This window comes from Aptenodytes patagonicus, chromosome 11, assembly GCF_965638725.1.
Source record: "Aptenodytes patagonicus chromosome 11, bAptPat1.pri.cur, whole genome shotgun sequence".
Lineage (NCBI taxonomy): Eukaryota > Metazoa > Chordata > Aves > Sphenisciformes > Spheniscidae > Aptenodytes > Aptenodytes patagonicus.
Genome location: NC_134959.1, coordinates 8,735,747 through 8,758,899, shown reverse-complemented (window position 1 = coordinate 8,758,899; position 23,153 = coordinate 8,735,747). Strand labels below are relative to the sequence as shown.

Here is a 23,153-nt window from a genome sequence, read left to right as displayed (position 1 = left end):
GTAAGTGCAAGCTGAAAAGGAAAGATGACTTCTGAACCAGTTCAGTACCAACAGATAGTTTAAAGCATCTGACTCCGGACAAAAGACTGATTTCTACTTGCCATAGTCATAAGAGTAGCCTTTATCCATGAGTTGCAATGATAATACTCACAGAATTGATTTTCCAAGGTGTTAAGCATGATGTGTCTTGTGAAAATCATTTGAAATTGAGAATGATCAGCACCTTGGCTTGGATTTGAAATTAGTAATGTCAACCAGTCGTAGATCTGAATAAATGAAACCTTCCATAAGAAGTGTCTACTGTACCCTGCAGTGCCTAAGTCGTAGACAAGCTCAGAAAGGTGTTTCTCAGTGCGTCTTGCTCAGGTCTTTGCAACCGGTTGTGGGAGTTCAAAACATTATGAAAGCAGTCAGTCTTGGCAGTCATTAGTTCACAGTTTCAACTTTATAATTTGGTGTACATTCAGTCGAAGTAGCTTGCTCCTGGGAAGCAATGCTCAGCCTGATTTGAGGAACTTGGATAACCATTTAAATCAATTTCCTTTGCAGTCACTGGTTATCATAATCATATACATATGTGTATTTTATATTTGTATCGGTTTTTAGTATATATGTAAATCATTATATCGAAGCCCCCAAATACTAATGCAAATGGACTGTATGCATTCAGAGGTAGGGCAATTCATTAGTTGGGTTTTGCAACTGAGCAACACTTTAGATGTGAACCTCTCTTATGGATTAAATGTAACAGCTATGATTGCCTTTTAAGTAACATATCATCAGAACTTAATTCTTAATATTGCTGAAGTTTGGATTGAGTTCTCTATTCTACTTTGTGGGCTTTATTTTTTGTGCATTTCCAAAAGTTAGACTAAAACAAAAAAACAAACAAACAAATGGAAAAAAAACCCACAACACCAAAACAAAAATCTCAACCCGGCAACTGCAAACGAATAAGTTTCATGTTGGAGGACCCTAATTCTTTCCAAACAACTCATTTATGTTGATGGTAAAACTGCCATCAAATTCAATGATGCAAAATTAAAGGCCTTCAGTTCTAATTTCATATGTTTTAGGAAAAAAGATTTGAGTAGGTTTACTGCAGCAGTACTGTATGTAGTGAGAAAAATCCAGTTATGTTCACATTTTTCCTTTTTAAAGATTTTTTTTTTTTTTGTATGTACACACACATTTATGTATATGGCTGGAAATTTTATACAACTTTCACTAAATCATGATGACCAGTCATAATTTTATATTCTTAGTTTAATCAGAATACATGTCAGGAAAACATGTGAGTTTTTCCTTAATTATTATGTTTTGTTTAACTATGTAGGGAATACCTAATATCCTTTAAAGAAAACCAATGAAAATGAAAGCTCTGTTGTATATCAAAAAAAAGACTGAAAAAGAAGCCAGAAAGCAAGATATTTATGTCCTCCATTAATATTTAAACGTTTTTCAGTAAGTACAGGATAAGCACATCCCAGCTGCTGAAACTCTCATGATAAATGGTGCCCTAGGCAGAGCATGGTTAACACCTAATTCTCAGTCGTAGGCCAATCTGTTTGCCTTTTTATGAGCTCTCTTCATGTTGTGCACAACTTGCTTTTTTCCCCCCTCTCTCCTTTAAAAATGATATAGGTCTTCAAATTATGTAATACAACCTCATAAAAATGAGCATCGGTTTGAGTGATGGGGCTGGCATGAGCTGAAGCTATTAAATCTGTATGTAATGCAGTTCTATTTTAGTCAAAGGAAAATCGCTTTAATCAGTGGACTGTAGAAAATAAAAATTACTTCATTTCTTCCTCTTAATATAGAATGAAAACAATGCAGATGTAACTATTTTTGTCATATTTAAGTTTCTGGACCGCCTTGGTTGTTCAAACAGATTTTGACTTTCTTCCCTCTCTGTTTTGAGACTGCATCATGGGCTTCTCAGCACAACGGTGTGAGGTGAACTGATGTTTTGACACACACCAGTGGAGTATCTGACTCCCATAAACCTAAAATCAAATCTTTTTTCTTTTCTAAGTATAAGAGTTTGAAAGGGAAGGTTGCAAATACCTTTTGTTCTATGGTAGATCTAAAATAGCTATATTGTCATTTTAATGCCTATTCTTTTGGTATCAGCTGTCATGAAAAAGAAAAAAAACACAAAAAAAAATTCCACAAAGAAACCCCAACCAACCCTAAAATGTTGTAGATACTCATTTCATTGGAGAGGAAATGCAATCAAACAAGTCGTATTACTTCAACTGCAAACTGTGGAGCACGTACTGCTTCTTTGTCCTGTATCTGTACAATGTCTAGCACAGTTGGATTCATGACTGGAATTCCTGAGCACTACACAATGCAAGTAATAATAAAGTAAAAAAAAATAGTTTGGAAGTGCTAACAACACACTTGGTGTTTTTTAAAATGCATTCTGGTTCTGTAAAGTAGTGAACACTTTTGGAAAGACTGACAGCTTTATATACAAAGTATCAGAGCCTTGGCAGCTTTAAAATTGGCCCGCGTTTATTTTACTATCGAAGAGTAACAAAATTATCCCCAATAAGAAATTCTATCGATACCAATAGAAGTTAAACAATAAGCATGACATCACAGGGCCAAGATACGCTTTCGTTTTTTTAAAAAAGGATTTCCTGAAAGTAAATATTTGCCAAAAAGTATAAAAAAGATTTAGGTAGTCACTAACATAAAATAGATTTGATAAAGTATCACGTTAAGCAATAACAGAATAACCGACAATTTGTTACAATATAATACTTTGATTAAAGAAGATATATTTCAACGTGGTGTACATGTTTTCTCTTTATCCCAAAGCATTAGTCAAGTTGTGTAATGACCTATATCCTGTAGCAGCCTCATCTCTACTTCAGAACACCAGTCATGGTGTTTCCTAGTTAAAGCAAAAGAGTAAGGAAACTAAGGAAGAGGGATTTGGCTTAGAAAAGCTCTTCTAACCCTTCCTTCCCTTTGCCTCTGAAACAGACCCCTAAAACTGAAGTAACCTGCTTTTGCTAATAATAATCTTATAGGTAGATGGCTAAATCCCCCAATAAATATTAAAGGTCTAAATACTGAAGAAACTGTTGCATTTTGTACCTGCGTGTGTATTTCTGCATGTCTGTATTTCCTCAGTGCAAGTGTATGGATTCCATCAGCTATATGTGCGATGCAAAGACTGATGAACACTGTGCTTAAAACAGTCCCCTAGCATTTGATACAAGCTTAAGAACTCACTTAATAACCTAAAAACCTGTTCAGATGTCTTTAACTATAAAGAATACCAATGCATGACTAAGCTTAAAAAATAAAGTGGCATATCTTTGCACCCTGAATTACTCTGTGTGTGTGTAGGACAGAACATCTAAGGCCAAAAGAGAGAGGTAGCGTCTGTTACCATTGTTGCTGAAATAAATAATTTTTTAGATAACCACCTTTGATTCTCCAAGCAGCCGTAAGCAAATTGCCACATGTAATATATCAAAATAAACTTGGACAATTGATTTGCACTTGTATTGGCAGGATCCTCTCCTGCACATCTCCGACAGCACAAAGTATACTTCAAGTGTATGTCACCCTGCTGCTATAGCAGAGTTAGCATAATGTTTCCCATCTCATTTTCCGTCCTTTGAAATTTCAGGTGCTTGGCCAAAGGAAAGGATGTGTGGATAATGCTCTTTTATGTTACAGTTAACTCCAGGTGACATAACAGTCCCTTAAAATCACTGTTAGTCGGTGAAATTTAGAGCAGCTGCAAAGTATAATTATGATTTGGGGCAATGCCTAGAACATGCACGGCCCAGAATCTGGCTGCTGGCTCGCTGCCATTTTCAGCCCCTCTCCACTGTGTGGTGGTGTGTGCTGCTCGTGCTCAGGATCACTGGGAGTTCCCCTCCTGACGGAGACTGTTCTCAGAACAGCACATCTGACTGCTGCCTGGCTGCAGCTGAGAGGGTGGGAGAGGTTTCCATCCCTAAAATCTGCCAGCATCAATGAACGGAGCTGCATCAGATTGCCATGGCTATATACTAGGAGTCCATCAGAGTTTTATTTAAGTAGTTTCAGTGTCCCTTAATTGCTTGTTCTCTCCTCTTTTCCAGAAGTTATTCTCCACTCAGTTTTGTTGATTCAACTATTTGTCTGACTGCTCTCTAAAGCATATAGTCAAACTTCATATGCTTTTTGGCAGCACAGCTGTTTTCAAAACTTTCTATTGTTGTCCTGTATTTTATGGGCTCTTTAGTTGTGCTGATGCAACTGCTTGTGCAGCCATGCTGTAAACTAGATCAGTGCAATGATCTGGGTTATAAACTTGAAGGAAAAGACTTCTTGAAACAGGGTTTTGTTCCAAGTTTTTTTAAACTCACATTTCACTGATCTGGTTTACAGTGTTGCCTTGCAAATAGTACTGCAGTGAAGAAAGGAATGGGAATGGCGAAGAATTATTGGAAACATGCAGCTGGCATGTTGTGGGGGCAGGGCAGGGCAAAAACCTCTTAAATTAAAATCGCTCTTCATGGAAGAATAGCATGAGCAATGGCCTAACCCAGCTCTGTCAAAATGATTTGGTTTAAAAAACACCTTACTATTAAAAGCGTTTAAGTTAACAAGATTATTTTGACAGAACTGGGTTGGGGAGTGACTGCTCACACAGTTACGCTGGCAGATAAAAGAGGCAGTAAAGTCTAGCCAGGGCATGCAAGTGGCACTTTGCACTGTAACCATGATCTTAGCTACTGCCATAGTAGCATGTCTGGTTACAGCCTCAGTCCCTCTTCATCTTGCAGTAAGGTGCACAATTGCTTTTTAATTTTAATTTTTTGGGGGTGAGTAATCCACTGAAGAATAATAGTGATTATTTATGGCAAGAAGTACTCATTCCTTTGCAGCGGAAACATGAGAATGCTGCCTTATCCAAGGTAATTTAAAATCAAGTTCATGTACAATATAATGGATATATACTGGAAACAGGATGAGTATGTAGCAAAGTTATGTGGGCAAGGATGACATGATTGTTTGTTTGTTATGGTGTCTTGATAGTTCTATTCTGATGGACTTTGGTTTTGTTCTGCTCTAATGGCAAATTAAAATCCTTACCACAGTTCTCTTATGAGTAAGAATTATTCCTGCAAGTGGGACTGGAGTGCTAAGGCCTCATATTTTTACTATTGAAAACTTAAGGCTCTATTGTGCTGCCAAAAGAGGATTAATGAAGGAAAGATAATTGTACTTCCCACGGTGGGAAGGCTTTGCATCATGTTGCTACTATTGATGGAAGAGGACCCTCTCTGAATCCTTGAGAAATGGGACTAGGGAGCATAAGTGGTAGTGTAGGCAATACTTGAAGTAGTAAAAGTAAACCTAAAGAGCTTAAGGAACAGGAAGAACAGTGTGAAGCCAAAAAAACCCCCAAAAAGGTGCTCTAGCTACTGTGGGGACAAAAAAACAGGAAGGAGAGAAATGGTCAGAGGTAAAAAAAATAGTAATTTGAACAATAACAAGGAATTTGCTTGGATGTTAACAAAGAAAACACTAAAAGGTACAAAATACCTATACCTGTGTAGAGGCTGTCAAAATGGATCCCAAGTTTGCAGACCTATTGACAGGGGAAATACAATACTGGATCATGAGCTGTGGGAAACCTGTGATAGTGTAAAGAGAAACTCGTTGTTGCTTAATGAATTTCAGATAAAGGAAGTCACAAGATGTAAATTTTTGTCCAGGACACCTTATTAACCTTCCTATTTTATTCTCCTAACCTATATTAAAACTATTACCCACAGCTTTGTTTTGCAGGAGTAAGGATCCTTAATTCTGGCAGAAATTAAATTAAATTCATTCTTCTGGACACGAAAGCCCACGTGGGTCAGATGGAATTTCGAGGCTCCAAAGGAAGCATGCAGAATGTACAGGCTATCTGCCGGCTGTCGCACAGCACTAGTTGGAACTCTCTAGGTGATCAGTAAATGAACGCCTCTCATCAATTATTCGAGGCTGCTTGTATTGTAATGAGGGTTTGCTTATATTGAATTAGCATCAAAGGTAGAGATTATGCATAAAGATATCTAAAACGTTGTCACTAGAACTCCATTGCCTTTATGTATCATTTACCTCCTCATGTTGCGGCAGTTTGATATCAGTCTTCTGAATGCATGCTGAAGGGCTCATTTAATGTATAAAATATAAAAGATCCTGAAAATTCTACCAAAAACACCTGGTATCTCTAGCGTAACTTATTTAAATAAACCAGTATTTCAAGTTTTTTTTACGTTAATAACAGTTGCTTAGGAACTGATAAAATCCACCCTAATGAAATAGTGAGGTCAAAGGGCTTAGCTGTTGCATATCATCACTATGAATGATAAGGTAAATGCAGAATGAAATAAAGAAAAAACTTCATTGCGATTCTTAAGACAACCCTCCACGTCTCTTATGTGAAGAAACACTAGAGTGGCTCTAAAATCTTTTAAACTAAGATCACAGTGTAAATCAATGCACTAGCATTGTAATAAAGTGGTTTACTTGACCAGATAGATATTCTGTGGTTTGAAACCTAAAAATAAATTGATTTTTTTAAAGCTTTTTATGATCTTACTTTGCTTCTTTTTCAGTAAGAAGTTTATATATTAAACTACTTTTATTAACTTTATTAATCTGTTTAATAAATCTACTGCATTCCAGTGTTCACCTTTTAAGGCTACAAGATTATTCTAAAACAATTGTAGGAAAATTAGTTACATCAGAGATGCTAGCCATCACAAAGCTTTCCACCACTCATACACAAAATGAGAACTGTCACCAGTTAGTATATCTACTATAACTATCTACCGTCATACCTGGCTCTAACTTTATGCAGGCAATTAACTCATATAAGTAACCTACATAGATTTTAGTTCCAAAAGAGGTTGCAATGTATATTACATTAATTCCTGAAGTTGGTATGGTGGTTCTGTTCTAGTGTTAGGTTATAAACTTCTACTTCATTGTAATCACTTTTTGTGTTGTACGTGTATAAAACTTATGCACTCTATGGCCTAGAGTTGTACGAGTTGTGCTCCAAGATGCATGTTCCTGTTAATAGAATAATATTTTTCTAAAACTAGATCAGCACATACAGTAAGTGGAAAACAAACCACTCCACTTTAGCTGTATTTCTCTGTAGGTTGTGCATGGAGAACCAAATTTATGAATACAGTCTTATGTTTTTGAAACATAAGACAGTTATCTGAATCTCTGCTGCCTGACATAGTGTCACATTTTCTTTCATCTATTTGCTACATTAAAGAAGTTCTTTATATTTTAAATATCACTTTCCCCTCTCAGGGATGAATGAAGAACTAAAGCTGCTTTGTAAACAGCTTTGCTGGATTAGAGTTGTATCTATAGTCGTATATATCATACACTATACAGGGAAACCACTTAGAAGAACAGTGAAGTTTTGTTAAAGAAAACAGCCCAGAGCCATTTGAATACGTGGAAATTCAAAGCAAAAATTGTGCTTTTATCAACACCAACAAAATCTTTATGAGGGTGGAAATACACTCTCTAAGGGCTCTGTGCTTGTCCTCTTTTGGTTGCTTAGCAAAAGGTAGTTCTGACTTCACTGGAATAATTTTGCTGTCATTCCATATTCCCCAATTCTTTAGACCCTGGCGTAATATAAGAAGGGAAAATGCTACTGTGCCTCACCTGCTAGTCTTCCTTGATTGCCAGATCTCCCTTTACATGTGGTTTTTTAATATCGTTATAGTAGCCTGATTCAGTAGCCATAACAGTTTCTCCTACACATCTAATCTGGAGGATTATAATTTAACCACCAGGCATGTCTTGATTTTCATATTAGCCAAGATGAAAATTGCAGGGCCAAGTATTTAATAATGCCTTCCATCAACTCCCAACCACATACATGGTGTTCTGCTCCCAGGAATGGAGAAGAAAATTCATTTCCAAATTTGGTGAAGAAATTTGGGGACAGTAGAATCTCCATGCATTGCATAAAGTAAATGCCACGATTCACTGATAGAGCAGTGAATCCCAAATGAGAGTCTGTTTCTCAAATAAATCTCAAAAGGCTCCAGCAGCCTAGGTTGAACTGTAGAGAAATTTACCCAGCTCTACTGTTACACACTGATCATGTTCCCCTGCAGTACACCGATACGTGCAAAAGCCCCATCATACTTTTTTCTTTACCCTGCACTGCCTAACACTTGCCTAACTTTCCTGTTGGTACTTGAGAATCTCGCAGTTTTGTGTTCATTGAGCTTGTGTAACTGTACTCTTCACAGGATTATTTCATCGAGTTAGGTTTAACAACATGGTATGTGCATTACTAATATTTTTGGTGTGCTTTTGACTCTTGTTTGCCTTAAGGAATTGCTGAATAGGGAGCTACTGTGAGGACAGTCCAGTCACAGTGAATCTTATGTATTAGTGCTAGTGGATAGGACCTAAATTTGATTGGAGTAAGTAGAGAGAAACAGGCAGGAAGAATGGGGGAGGAACTGAGGAGGGATGCACTGAAATGAACTTAATGCTTGCCAAGGGTTCAGAGTGGCAGTCTGAAAAACAAATATCCTGTTCTTTCTTCAAACAAAAATGTTTCTGTGAGCATCGTATTGTTTTATCTCATTTAGTTCATCTCTTTTAGAAGGCAGCCTGTGTAGATTAATTAGGAATTGTTTTCAAAAAGCTTCTTGAATATGAAAAGAAGTGCTTTGCTTTATTATTATTTGGTCCTGTGAGTAAAAAGAACTATACCAATTTGTACTGGAAGAGTAAGAAAGTCAGTCATGGCCCACTTGGATTCTTTTTAAGGCTTTCTTGGACAAAGGTGTAACGTACTGTTCTGTTTCTGGTGGGCCTCTATTTCTGGGTCAAAAATCTCTTTGAAACTGAAAACTCATCTACAGAAAAGGAGTCTCAAGTTGGGTTTTCAGTTTATGCCCCCAGTTTTGAATTTAATCCTGGATGTTGTTTGAAGATTATGTCTATTACTCTGTTTTACAGTGGTTTTATTTCTCCTGTGTTTCAATTCTTGCTCCACTGAAGAAATCTGAAAAATCTGTCCGCTGGCAGACACACGCACCCACAAGTCCACTCACATACGCACAAGGATCCCATACAAACAAACTTAACTGCTTTCACTGAAAGTTTGGCTGTTCCTCTCTTTTGATAGCTTCTACCACCAAACATGCCCCGGGAAATCTATCTTTTTAACACGTGCCAGAAAGCAGCAGCAGCAACCTCCATTTAATTCCCTAGACCGAAGAGGGTTTTCAGAGGGTGACTCGACAGACCCTTCCCATCAGGCAATTAGACTGTTTGCTCCTTGTCCTTTTCCCTTTTCTCGGTTTGAGAGAATGCCGAGAGATTGAAGGCCTCACTTGCTTCCGTCACATTTTTCCCAAAATTTCATTGCAAGAGCATACTCTATTCTCTGATTTCTTTCTTTCCATCTCAGTCGGCAATGAGGCCTAAACGATGTTTCTAAGCCACACAGTTACTTCTGTAATGGATATTCACCTCATTCTTGATGCATGGTCAAAGCACTGCGCTATTAGCTTACCATTCTTCCATGCTACTTGAGATATTGAGTTTTAGTTTGATAACAGCTCTTCTCCCCGTTTAACAAGACAAGTTTCTCACAGTTTGATTTCCATGCAACAGATTTCACAGTTGCTTTGACAATTACTGAAGTTTAAAAAAAAATTACTTTTTACGCTGTTTGCTTTTAAAATAACAGCTGACTTTTACTGGTGTTATTCATGTTTTCAGATATTTTCTTCCATGAGTGCGTATGAACCTAAAAAAAACCCCAACAAACCCACCCCCCCCAAATAACACCCCCCAACCACCCAAGATTTTCATAGACATGCAACACTAGGAACTCATTTTAAAGTGGAAAAAAACCAGCGTAAGACACAGTGTAAGCTTAAAAGTAGACATTTCTACCTATCTTGTATATAACGGTTTCTCATGAGGTTGTTTGGATATGAATCAGTCAAAGAAAATGTATCAGGAACCTTTTTACATAACTCCAGCCTTGTTAGAGTAGCTGTAATGCAGCCCTTCTCCCTGAGCCATGTCCCATCTATCTTTCTAAGTGATCCATGGTTGCATTTCAGGTTTTGCCAATCACTGTGGCATTAGCAAGCCCTACTATGTTAACTTGCTTGTCCATTTCAAGGAATATTTACACTGAGATGAAACCTGATGTGGCCTCCTAATACATGAAAGGGTGGGTGGGGAAAGAAAGACAAAATGCTCCCAGGTGTCCATCAAGGAAAATGTCTTTGAAATAAAATCTGACTCTGTGTTTTCTCTGAAATCGAGAGAGAGACACTGAGAGTCCTGTAGTGCGGATGTGCATAAATGAGCTTACTTAGGTTCTGGTAGTGGTCTGGTTTGGGGATCATGGATTTCACAGTGGACTTACCAGTCCTGTTCCTCTGCTGGGCCGTGAAGGTTTTGCTGAGCTGTGTGCTGCTGCAGCTAGATTGTTACTAAAATAAGAATGTACTTCTGGAGCCTTGTACAGTAATTTTTTTTTTTTCTTCTGGAGGAAAGGAGAGTAAGTCTGTATGCAAGAACATTATTTTGTTTGACTTTTATTATTTGACATGCTAAGTGTTTATAGTTGACTATATATAAAAAATACAGGCTAGGAAGAAGGCCAGGAACTTCTTCAGACCCTAAGACAAACTGCAAGTATAATGTTTTCCTGAGTGTGTGTAATCATTTATCTGGGTCTTCTCTCACTATTTCAGGCAATGAAGGAATTCACAGAATCACTTAATTATATTTTTTTTAACGCATTTCATATGTACTAATACTACATACTACAAATTTAAACCCTAATATGGCTTGTTTATGGTGTAAAAGTAAATAAGATCTTTCAGAATGCTTTCCTAAGCTTTTTAGTCACTGATTTGACCTTTTTTTTTCCCTCCCCCCACCAGGAATCTTTAATGACTGGAAAACTCAATGGATCATGTTTTTATAATCTAAGCTATTTTTACGTTGACTGTGCTGTAAACACATGGAGGAGCTGTAAGTAAATGTTCTGTACTGCATGATGAATTGGATTGCTACAGTCTGGAGGAAAGCAAAATAATAATTTCATTTCTGTGGTGATTTGCGTAGCTTGTGGTACAATGCCAGAAAGACTAACGGAAATGCTTATGGATACATGGACTCCATTAATAATATTATGGATTACTGTCCTTCCTTCCATTTATATGGCTCCAATGAATCAATCTCAAGTACTACCAAGTGGATCCAGTACAGGACTAAAAAGGCTAACTGAAGAACAAAGAGTTTTGAACCGTTCCAAGAGAGGCTGGGTTTGGAATCAAATGTTTGTATTAGAAGAATTTTCTGGACCTGAACCAATACTAGTTGGCCGGGTAAGGCAAGATTTGTTTTTTTCTCTGAGTTTGTAAATATATAGCATGTGAAGGTCTTCAGTCATTTGGAGTCTTCTAAGACATTAAAATTTGAGGTGTTCTGTTATTCTGAAATTATTATCTAATATCCATACATTGTGCTTTAAATGTACCTCATTTTAAGGATATGGTTTCCTGGTTAGCTAACCTGCTATTTACAACAAAATTACACATATTCCATTTGAAAAAAATACACAAGCATGTACACATCCTTTCTTTAATATCGTTAGTCACCACACTTCACCTCTGTCAGCTGAAGATTTTCATCAAAGCAGCTTCTTGTAATGTGTTCCTATTAATTCAAAATCTGTTCCTATTCATTCATTGAAAAAAGTTGGTACACCTATAGGTCATTTTCTATCTCCAGCCTGATTACACAGAAGTTGTTTATGCTCTGAGAATTTTTAAAAACAAAAACAAAAACAAAAAGGGAAGTGTGGTATATACAGCAAATTACAAGGTACTAGTTTATAGGAAGGTCCTGATATGCACACATATGAAATAACATTATTGCCACAGATTTTGTAATTTACTTTCAAAGTTAGGAAGGTAACACAAGGAAAATTATCATGGTTTTTTTATGTGTCCCAGCTTGCCTGTTGCCTTAAACCTTTGATTGTTGTCATACATTAGCTTATTCTGTAGCTCAGTGTATTAACCCTAGCCAGTGAATCAGCATTGCATTTTCTCTTAAAAGGAGATCATGGGCCATCTGCATTCATCAAGAATGAATTATCTTTAGAATTATTCTTAGAAAAGAATTATCTGTTTCTAAATGCATGTTTGGCCTAGAGTGAGCGATTATAAATACCTTGATTGTTTATCACTAAAGTTCAGTTCCCTTTGAATAACCAGGTACATTATTGTCATATTACCTGGCTACTGAAATTGAGTAAAAATTCTAGAGAACAGAAATTATGGATATCAGTTAATTTCATGATAGTTTTGGAGATGCTCTGGGTAAATGAATAGCATATAGTATAATATAGGGACTGTCAATAGCTGTATCTATTGTTGAAGAGAACACAGATCAAGTGCACTCCTAAATTTTCCCTAGTGTAACCACTTTCCAGTCGAAACTTAGGGTCAGAAGGTGTAATGAGCTTTATATCCAGTGACTTTTGAGCGCTGTGTTAATTTACGTTTATATCAGGTATTATATACCTGTTCTCATTTGTTTTTCTTTGGTTAGTAACATATCTCAATTTCAGAGAGATAGCAATATGCTTATTCCAGATCTTAAAATATTTTATCCAACCCATTCTTTTTAGAATATTTTGGTCAAGCTTTTAAAATGATTTTGAGTTGTTTTTGGGTAGCTGGGGAGAATCCTGAGTTTGTACTTTGTAGTACTTGGGTTTTCAGGGTGTATCCAAGTCTTAATATTTCTACAATATTAGGGGTTTTTGGTGGATATAATATCCTGACTTGTTCAAGTCATTAGTGAATAGAAGTGGGTGGGTTAAACTAAGCCAAACCAATAAAGACATTATCCCATCTTCTGTTGGCATTTTGAATAGAATTAGCTACTCTAAAATGCTGTGACAATCTATTTGTTGAGACTGCTGCATAATTAAAACACTGTATGATATAGATGGAAATGAGCAAAAAGTGAAATTTGCTCCCATAGGGAGAAATCCTCGGTTTATTCATGAAAATGGCTTAAAGTATTCTTGTAATTCTTATCTGTATTTTTTCACTCTTTCCAGAAAAATCATCCGTATTTCTGACTTATTTTTCTTTCCTAAGGTTTACGAGTACTATGGGCACTTTCAAACTCTGCTGTAGTCAGTGGGAACAGAGGTACTCCACATCTTTCAGAGCTGCTTTTAATCATTCCTGACCACAAAGCAGCAACTCCCTCAATCCTTCTTCCCAAAACTTAAAGGTGTACAGAATGTCACAAGCAAAATGCTCTGCTTCTCCATGAAGTTGGGCTATGGTTTGTCCTCTGTCACCCTCATTGGTTTCTTACCCATTGCAATTTAAAAATAACCTCCTTTTCAGAACTCACAGTAGATTTGCACTTCTAGTTCCTCCTCACCTCTTTTCTACTTATACTCTTCCTCCAACCTTTCAGTTTTGCCACCTGCCAAAGGACTTGCACACTTGGGGTAGCTCCTTCGTTCTGTGACTTGCTTTATCAACTATTTTTCTGCCCTATGACTTACCTTGATTTTCTTTTTTTTTTTTGGCCAGACTTTGAATGAAGGGCACTCTGTGAAATGTGATACAGTGAATTAATGTAGAGAGGCTTAATGTTGTGGAGAGATACCAAACATATATGCCACCTATTTGCTGCATTTTCTGGACATAGATGTGCTTTGTGTCATTATAGAGGCAGTGTTGCTTGTATGTGCTTTTTACATGTTCAAAGTACTAGTATAATCCCCAGATTTATTATTTGACAGTTAATTGCTTCAAAGGGAACATTCTTGAAGCAAATCTAATTATGTAGGGTTTGGTTGCAGTTTTTGTCTCTTTCTACACTACTGTGGAGTGTACGTGGTATTTTTCATAGTCATGTATGATTTGTACAAACACGTAATTAGGTGCTCTAGATAGTAAATACAAAAATAAGTTTTTGCACAAACAAATAATATACACACAAGCAGAATTTGATGTATGTTCTCAAATATACCTTTAAAGCCCACTGAAAATTCAGCTCTTAAGAACTGCTCAGAATAACATTGATACTTAAATAATGTTTTTCATGCCAGTGGGTGGAAAGGCACTGAGTAGAAGCATTTGATTCTAATGGAATTGAAATATGTATCAGCAAAATAAAACTTAAAATTGAGATTAATTATAATAAATATAAACAGAATACAAATCACTTTCTAAATAAAAGCCTGAATATAGACTATGCATTCATTCTGTTATTTAAAAAGATCTCATACCGAAGTTTCTGAAGTACAGAGAAATTTTAGCAAGACAGGATTTAGAGATACGCAATATCTCTTATTAGGCTGCTCAGTTTTTCCAGGAGAAACAGCTTCTAGGCATAAAGATCCTTCTTCAGAATTTTAAGTGTTGCAATACAACTGCACACTCTTCAAAGGTACTTATTCATTGCTGTTCTGCATGAATATAGATTAATAAATGCATTCCCAATGTATTTGCTCTAATAAATGAAAGAATCTGGGGTGAGACTAATAGGAGGATTTAATGTGACTTCTTTCTTAAAGCGTGGTGGTTTTCCTCAATGACTCGAGTAAAGGACAGGAGAAAATCTTTTGCTTTCATTCTTGAACTTCTCAGAATGAGCTTGAACAGTATGCACTTTTAATGTCAATTTTCATCATTATATTCAGTAGGATCAAGCTGAAACAAAGTAAGCAGCTCTATCTGAGTTCACACATCTGTAAAAAAGTGTATGACCACTTATCTCAGGGTGATTTCTGAATTTATGAGATTTCTCTATAAAATGCTACATTCTAGTTTTTCTTTTTTGTCTGTATTAATATTGCATTTATTTTGACACATGGTATTGTGATAAATTCCATATTGTTTTGATCTGTACATGTAGAAATGTATGTATGCATTTTGAGAAACCTACAAAGTAGCCTTTTTCATGTTCGTGTGACATACTTCAAATGAGTTTGGTTTTGTTCACAGCAATACGGTACAGAAAGATAGGTTTACAGATACCCTTTCATACTTCATTTCTTTTTTTTTTTTTTTTCCTTCATCCATAGAAACAGGTACGCATTTTCCAAAGCTACTGCATCTACTTTAGAAGACTCCAAGACTCCATATACTGCATATTGCTGTCAGCAGTTTGCAGGCCTCCCAGTGGCTGACAACCTCATTCAAGTGTGGAGTGATATGTCTTGTGACACTGCATGCTGTCCCTGTGGACATGATTAGTTAGATAGAACTTTTACTTGATATACACTGCGCATTTTCTCAGTCTCCTCTGCATGCATTTACAGCACCATGGCAGATGTGCTGTGAAATCTGTGGTGAGGGAAATGCCACTGTTCTTTCACAAGAGACAGCCGCCGAACTCACAATGAAATAGATAATAGAGTTAAAAAGTATTAGAAAACTAGGTTTTGCGCATATAATTGTAGCTCCTGTTTTATGGAACATGTGTTATTTGTGATGTTATAAATGGGATAGGACCTGGTTTAATGGACATTTTTAAGCAAAAACCTGGGATAGTTCATGTATTAAGAGTTGTCGTTTGTAAGTACAATGCATGGAGAGAACAAAAGAGAGAGTGAAGGTGACAAATGTTTTTGGTGTGGGGGTTTTTTGTTCTGTTTGTTTGTTTGTTTGTTTTTTAATATTCCCTGACTTACCACTGAATGAATCAGCAGTTAGGTCCAGACACAAAAAACCACTAACAGTCAGTCAGATCGGCGCTGTTTCTGTGATATCACTCCTCTGGCAGTACTCCCCGGTTTCTCCCAGAACCTTCCCCAGACTTTTTTGAATTTACCTTTTTCCAGTCCCAAAGTAGTAATATGTTGCATATTTTGCACACAGTCTCTGTGATGAGGGATTTGTAAAATGAGCTGGCCAGGGAAGACCAGCACCTGTGTCACATGCACAGCTGCTATGTCACGTCTGTGGCATGCTGTCGGTAGAAGAGCTGTGCTAGCTCTTGAGAAGTTGCTCTGAAAAGCCTGGACAGGGGAGGAAACAAATCAGACTGAGTTACTGAGGCTCAGAAAGAATGTGGCCAGGTCAACTCTTTAGTGCAGTGGAGTCTCAAGTAGACATTTTTTTATCTGTGACTGTGGAGTTTTTCTTCCTTGCTTCTGAGTTACATGGTATGTGTCTTTTCACTCTGTTAAATGTAGATTTTTTTGTATGGCTTGCAGGATGAGGGAGCTAGGCAACTTTTGCTTTTTAGAGCAATGGAGATTTTTCCCTCGATGTATGGGGCTTAGGTTCAGGCCTTTAGAGGAGAAACAATTTTCCTGTAGGAGGAGCAGTAGAGAGGCATCATGTTTTCACAGTTAAGTGCTTCAGGCTGCGCTACTGTAAAAACCGAACCTGGAAATGCAGAGAGCACTTATAAATAGCTTCAAGCTGTATGTTCTATATTAGACATGCTTTACGCAATCTTTGATTTCATTGCCAACATACATTTTATCTCTTAACAAGGAAATGGTAAAATCTTACTTGTTTAAAATTATAAATAGTTCTGTTGAACTACAAGTGATACATATATGCAAAGTAAACAAGGTTTTAATTAAACAAGTTCTTTCCATATGTTTTCCTTTTTATTCCTGCATTGAGCTTGTGATTATAATGGCTGCCTGAAAATACTGTTGTGCTCAAGTGATACAAACCAGAAATGTATATAACTGAGGCTCTCATTAGTTTAGGGGTGAATTGCATGCTGTTTCCCTGAATGGAAGAAATCATTGTGAAATATAGGTGTAGTATAGCCCTAGCATAGGTTTCATAGGGTATAACATGGTCCTACCTTAATGCAGTGTTAAAATTTTCACAGTTACAGCAACAGAAATCAGAACACCATACCATATAGATTCTCCTCTTTTCCTTCTAATATACACTTGTATGTTCTGCTATCTATGATTTAAATGCATGCCATAAAATATTCAATATCTGAAATGTTGCAAAGTCAACATTGCTTTCTGAGCCCTAGATTTTTGTTGTTGTTTTGCAACCATAATTATAAACTAATTTTCCTACTTATGTTTAATAAACTCCCAGAAGCTGAAATGTATAATTTATTTTTCTACTGTATTCTTTATGGAAAATACTAATTCCCCCTGCCCTTTCTTTGTGTGCTTCTGAAGGAGAAGAGATGACTGTATACTTCATAGAATGCTCCAGTTTACATGGTCTACATCAGCTTAGTAAGCAGGAGTATAAGTAGCTCTGAGAAAAACCCTTCTTAATTAAATATTGCTGTAAAGACAATGAATATAGTAGACATTTTACAGAAGCCTGATAAAAGTAGTGGTTTTTAAACAAATATTCCTGAGTCTGCACAAATGTCATTTGTTTCTTTTTAACTAAGTACAAGTTCCAAGAAATTTCTTCTTGGAACGTATAAATTTAAACAAGGACAATTTGACTGAAGTGAGCCAACAGTGTCTGCATTTTCTGATACAGTGTAAAAATTTTACTGATTTCTCTTAGAGTTAACAAACAGGATGTATCTTCAGACTCTAAAATCTCATTTCTGTATATTTCTGGGAGTATCACTGGGTAAGGTTGGACACTTTCATGCTTCCTCATCTCCAGTCTGGAGGCATGATATAAACACAATTTAAGTAGAGTCACAACTTAAAACACTTGTATGTCAGCTAATACAACTGGACTGGTAATAACTTCAAAGAGGCATTTCATCATATGCCTGCTCTATTTCTGCCTCACGCTATTAAAGCAATAGAGTAAAAAAGTGGCACATGCCAGTATGGGCCACTAATGTGGAAAGCACTCAAAGGAATGCATTATAATGTCAAGTTACTCATGAATCCTGCATAGGAAAGGGTCAACCTGTAAAACACCAGGCACTTTCTGAGCCGTCTGTATTTTCTTTACTAAAGTGGGAACACCTCTGTAATGTGATTTGCATCTTAAATTTCAGACTTCATAGACAATAAGTGTATAATAACTTCAAAGAGTTGGGTTGGGTTTTTTGTTGGGCTTTTTTTGTTTGGTTGGTTGTTGGATTTTTCCTTAAAAAAGAATGGTATATATGGTGGACATGATTACACTGTGTGTACTTAGGCATTCGGATCCCCTGATGTTACTTTAACATTATTCGCTTAAATTTCCTTGTATTTTTCTAAAGCCACAAAGATTTCTAATCTTCTGAAAAAAAGTAGCTAACATTGAGAATTTTTTTTGTTTGTGAAGAATTAGAAGCTTGTGTACTTTTGTTCAATATATTGATCTAAACACTTTATCTTTCTCTCAATGAATTGAAATGTTTTCCAAGTATGCATGCAAAATGCTGAAGTGACAGTATGAAAAATTAAGTAGAGCCTTCCACATGATATTCTGCAGATGCCCTATGATTGTTTAGTCTTTCCAACATTGCTTTAGTAAATGGTTTTCAATTTCTACCTGTAGGGCCCACCTCTGGTGCTGTCAGGATGCTTCAGTTCCAGTTGTCAATTTAACTACCAATTAGTGCCAATTGTGATGGTGGTTTTTTGCTAAAAGTCTGTCCTTTCTGAACTTGACAAACATATTTCCTATAGGCCACTGAAAAGCTGTATCAGATACTAGTGACTTCTCAAAACTGACAGAACATGTTGCCTTCCAACCAGTAAAGTGAAAGGGTGTATTTATTGTTTTCAGGTCCTCATGTGATGTTCCTCAATTTGCCAAGGATCCATGTAATGAAAACCTTAAAAATAATTTTGCATTAAAATGAGAAATACTTTGGTGTCTGCAGGCTTCCAGTAAGAGCTCTGGAGCTGAAGTGGGTGATACCTCATGAACTGAATTACCTCTGAGAAAGGTTGGCTTTTTAGCTGGTGGACAGCTCTGTATTTTTAGGATGTAATAAATATGCATTCACAGTAATCACAAGAAAAATTAGTTTGCATGTGAAAATAATGGGAAAGAGTTTGCATAAATTTTGTTTCTTGAAAGTTCTGTTTTAAAAGTTGGGTTTTTTTCCTATTTTAGTAAAGTGAGAAGAAGAAGGAAGGCATAACATAGTGTTGTGCAACAGACCAAGGATGTCACAGCTGAGGGTCTTTTGTTTTTTGGTGGGTTTTTTTTTTGGACAAAGCCAGGGAAGTTGGTGCTGTGAAATTTAATCTGGATGTGAAGCAGTCAGCTTCATTTCAGAAATAATTTGCTGCAATAGTATTTTAGGTAGTGTTTAAAGATAACTATTATTTGAAAACAATGTGTGGGGCATGTGGCATTGAAAATAAATGTAGATAATTTTCCTGAAGATATTTAAGCAAATATTTATATATTTGAGTAGCCTCTTGGTGATCCCTCAGGAACACCTGTAGTGACATAGAGTAATATGTAACTTTCCTTTTTCCTGAGGACTCTCTGTTAGTGTAAAGATTGCCCTTCCATAATTTCTTTCGAAGCCTTTATTTTACAGCAGTCATGCCAGCAGCTAAGAAAAAGTCAGTGTAGCTCTCCCTGGAGACTATCAATGCCATTCCTGAATTAACCAGAGGAATCATTAGGAGCAACATAAGAAATCCCTTTTCTTGTTTCAGGTTACTGCTCAGTAACTGTTACGCACCCAGCCCCTGGTGAATAGAAGCAAAGCTGAGGGTTTGTGTTTAAACTTGATGTGCTGCGCGTTGCTGTTAGATCGCCTCAATGAGGGGGAATGTAGTGAAATAAAAGACTGACTCACAGGGGATCACTGGAGGCAAGGAGCCCAGTTGTAGGTAGAACCAGCAAAAAATATTTCTTAGCAGTTCAGAGTGCCCTAGTCATCTGCTGGTCTAAATCCAGAAACCATATTATCTAATTTTCTTTTCCCTTGCTGAGAGAACTGCTTACATACGATAGGGGTATTGTTACCAAGTGAGAAAAGGTGAATTTTAGTATATGCAGAACCGGTGGTGGGCATCCAGATGTGAAGTACACAGAGGATAGAGGAATTGAACCAAACCGTAACTCTTCTATCACATTATTTTCTAAGGTCATCAAGCTACAAGCATCATTAAGAGCTATGACATGTTATACACCCAACCTAAGAAATCAGGATATTAAAATGAATGGAAAAAACAATATTTTTTAATTAATTTGGGATAATCTGCAACATAATTGATGCAACATGATCCTGTATGTTAAAGCATGATGCAAAAGGCTCATAATCTGATACTACTCAATTCAAATAGCTTAATGAATATCTACCATATTTTTACAGAATAAGTTTTCTAAATACAATTACTGACATACTTGGTATTCCCTTTTCACTCCTTTTTTTTTTTTTTTTTAAATTGTCTGCTTTGCAGGCAACCTATTCTCTAATTATTATGCAGTCTAAAGCATTTAATGTAGACCACTGGCACACTTCACAATTCCTATTGTTGTCTTGTCATACAGACAAGAAAATACAATGTCCAGAGGCAAAATGTTTGTGTTTCTTCCTTCATGCAAAATCATCTGAAACAAGACAATGCCAACACAATATTTCAAATTTGTTAGTTTATTTCTGCTAATTAATGGGTCTTGATTATTTTGCTGGATATCCCACACGCCTGTTAGAATATTTGATTAACTGAGAGCAGGTGCTGTTCTAAATATACAAGGATTTTTACTTTTTATTGAGTTTTCGTATGAATAAGCAGAAGTTACTTAAATCATTTAAAGTACATACCAGGATTTTACTTGGCACGAAAAGACTTACAGACTTAATTGAGATTTAAGTCATGGGGGTTTTTTTTAAGGTAATCTCAGCGTGGACTTCTTTCTTGTGCGAATTTTTAAAACGTTGTACATACCCTCAAAGCATACATGGAGGGCATTTTTATAAACTGAACTACAGCAAATGAGGAATGGTACACCAAGTAACAGTGAATGTGAAAGCTGTTAATGCTGCCATTTGTATTAAGAAGCCTTAGCTAAAATTTTTTCTGTTTTGTTGAGCAGGAGACAATTCCTGCCTCAATGCTGTTACTCTCTAAATAGGATATGCAGTCTGTAACTGAGGAAGAAAATATAAACGCAGAAAGATGGTGTGGGCAGAGAGGTAATTTTCAATGCCCACAATTATGTGTCAAGTCCATGGCATTGCCAGGGGACAAGCTTCCTGATTCTCTGGTAATTTCCATAGACAGTGTTGTCTCCCACTAGCCAGTAATGGTACTGCAACGTGTAAAGACCGAATATTATCGGGAAGTCTAAGAAACCACGTGATTACTTTTCAGTTGCATGGGACATTCTGTAAGAGATGTGTCCGATGCAATTTATTAATAACTTAAATATGATATAATAACAAATATATGTACACTTAAATATATGGAACATAAGGCTTACTGACAAGGTGGAGTTATCGTACCTCAAAAATAAAGAAAGAAAATGTCACACACTCTAAATTGTTAGGCAGAATTAGGCTTGTCGTTCTGTCCGTTAAGTAGTCATTTTGTAATTGATCTCAATTCTGTCACTCCAGAAGACCACCTGCTAGTTACTGCAAATTAATGATAAGCAAAGGAATGCTAAGAATTGAGCAATATATATATATATATTTGGATTTTTAAGGAAATTTTTTGTGAGTAAATGTTTCTATCTAAATCAAATGCCTTCTGCACAAATACTGTAATAGACAGTTCTCTATGGGACAAAGTCTGATGGCTAGTAAAGCAAAATTTTCTCTACTACTCAGGCTGGAGGCCCACTCTGAGACAATAGGTTCATTGCAGTGCTTTGAATGTGTTATAAAATGTATGTGTTTCATACTTCTAAAGTGAAAAAAACGTAGTGTGACTGAGTCAGTATTTATTCCAACTGACATCTCCTATGCAGAATCAGGAATACATCTGTAAATTCTGCAAATTGCAGAAAGACTGGAAATCACAAGAGATACCTTCCCCACTCTGAAACAGGCAAACGTGGCTCCGCTTTGTCTTAAGGCTCAGTTTCCAAGGGTAGTTTCTTTGTGAGAGGAAAGCTCTGATGTCACTTTAGGAAGGCAGGTTGTCAGCCTGGAAGAATACAAATACTGACTCATCTGATAGTCCACTTTGTGTTTATCTCTGAGAACCTCTGCAGCACAGGAGGATCTAGGTTGGTGTAGAACAAAGTAACTGACCTCAGCAGTGTCTTTTCTTGGTGACCTTCCTGCTGTAATAACCATGATACAGTCTTCAGACACTCGTGTTTCATTGTCCTCATGAGACACTATCAAAAGAAATCTCTCAGGATTATTTGTTTGAGAATTCTCAGGGAGACCAGTATCCAGTAATAGTTAATCCTTAATTTATTCTTTTCTCAGCCACTTAATTTATAAATCATTTGTCCTTATTATGCCCTGTGATATGTTCCGTTACAGAGCCTGAATTTCTGCTTTGTGAAGCTGTATGCTTTGCAGTAGTGCTTTTAGTTGATAAAAATAATTTTGAGGGGTCCAGCCTTCCAGATACTTTGAATTGTTTCAGATTGAATAGGTGAAATTAATTCCAAATTTCATTAGTAAAGCCACTAGGCATTAAGTCTGTTTTAATGTACTTAATGTAAAGCCTTATACAGTTTATGCAGTGTCTGGTGGAGGCAAGGAGATGAAAAAAAAAAGCAATGACTACACTGAGATGAAAACTGGTGTGCGTGTTGTGCATATGCACAGGTTGGTACGTGTATCTAAGAGAATATTAAAAGGATTCCTGTTAAGAAGAGGGGACCACAATAATTGGTAAGGCATGTGTTTCATTAGTGAAACTGCTCTTTCTGGAATTAAGTAAGCGTAGGAGCATAAGAAAGCCACAGAACTCGCACAGCTTCCTCTCCATGTAGATTGACCCTTGTAATGTTCATGTCCCTTGTCATTCTTTTAGAAATACTGTTAACCTCTTCTGTAGTGACTGTACCTTCACACTTGATGCAGCAATATTGTGAGCCGAAATTGAAAAAAAAAATGCACCAAAGGTAATTTTGCATGGCGTACCAAGTTCTGCTTTGCAGCAGGAAAAGATCTGCAGCTACTTAAAATCCTTCGTTTGTAATCTTCCCTATTGATCACACCTGTATTGAAATACTGTATGTGGAAGCTCAAAT

The 23,153-nt window shown here is 36.6% G+C and overlaps 1 protein-coding gene across 1 annotated transcript in view; it reads left to right on the top strand.

The window, feature by feature from the left end:
* The window catches only part of CDH8 (cadherin 8), a 153,909-nt gene that overhangs the window by 4,278 nt on the left and 126,478 nt on the right, over window positions 1–23,153 (top strand). Inside the window, exons 2-3 of the mRNA XM_076349088.1 lie at window positions 10,974–11,064; window positions 11,158–11,420. Of these exons, the coding sequence (XP_076205203.1) occupies window positions 10,983–11,064; window positions 11,158–11,420 (345 nt within the window). The 5' untranslated portion in view covers window positions 10,974–10,982. The remainder of the gene's footprint in view (window positions 1–10,973; window positions 11,065–11,157; window positions 11,421–23,153) is intronic.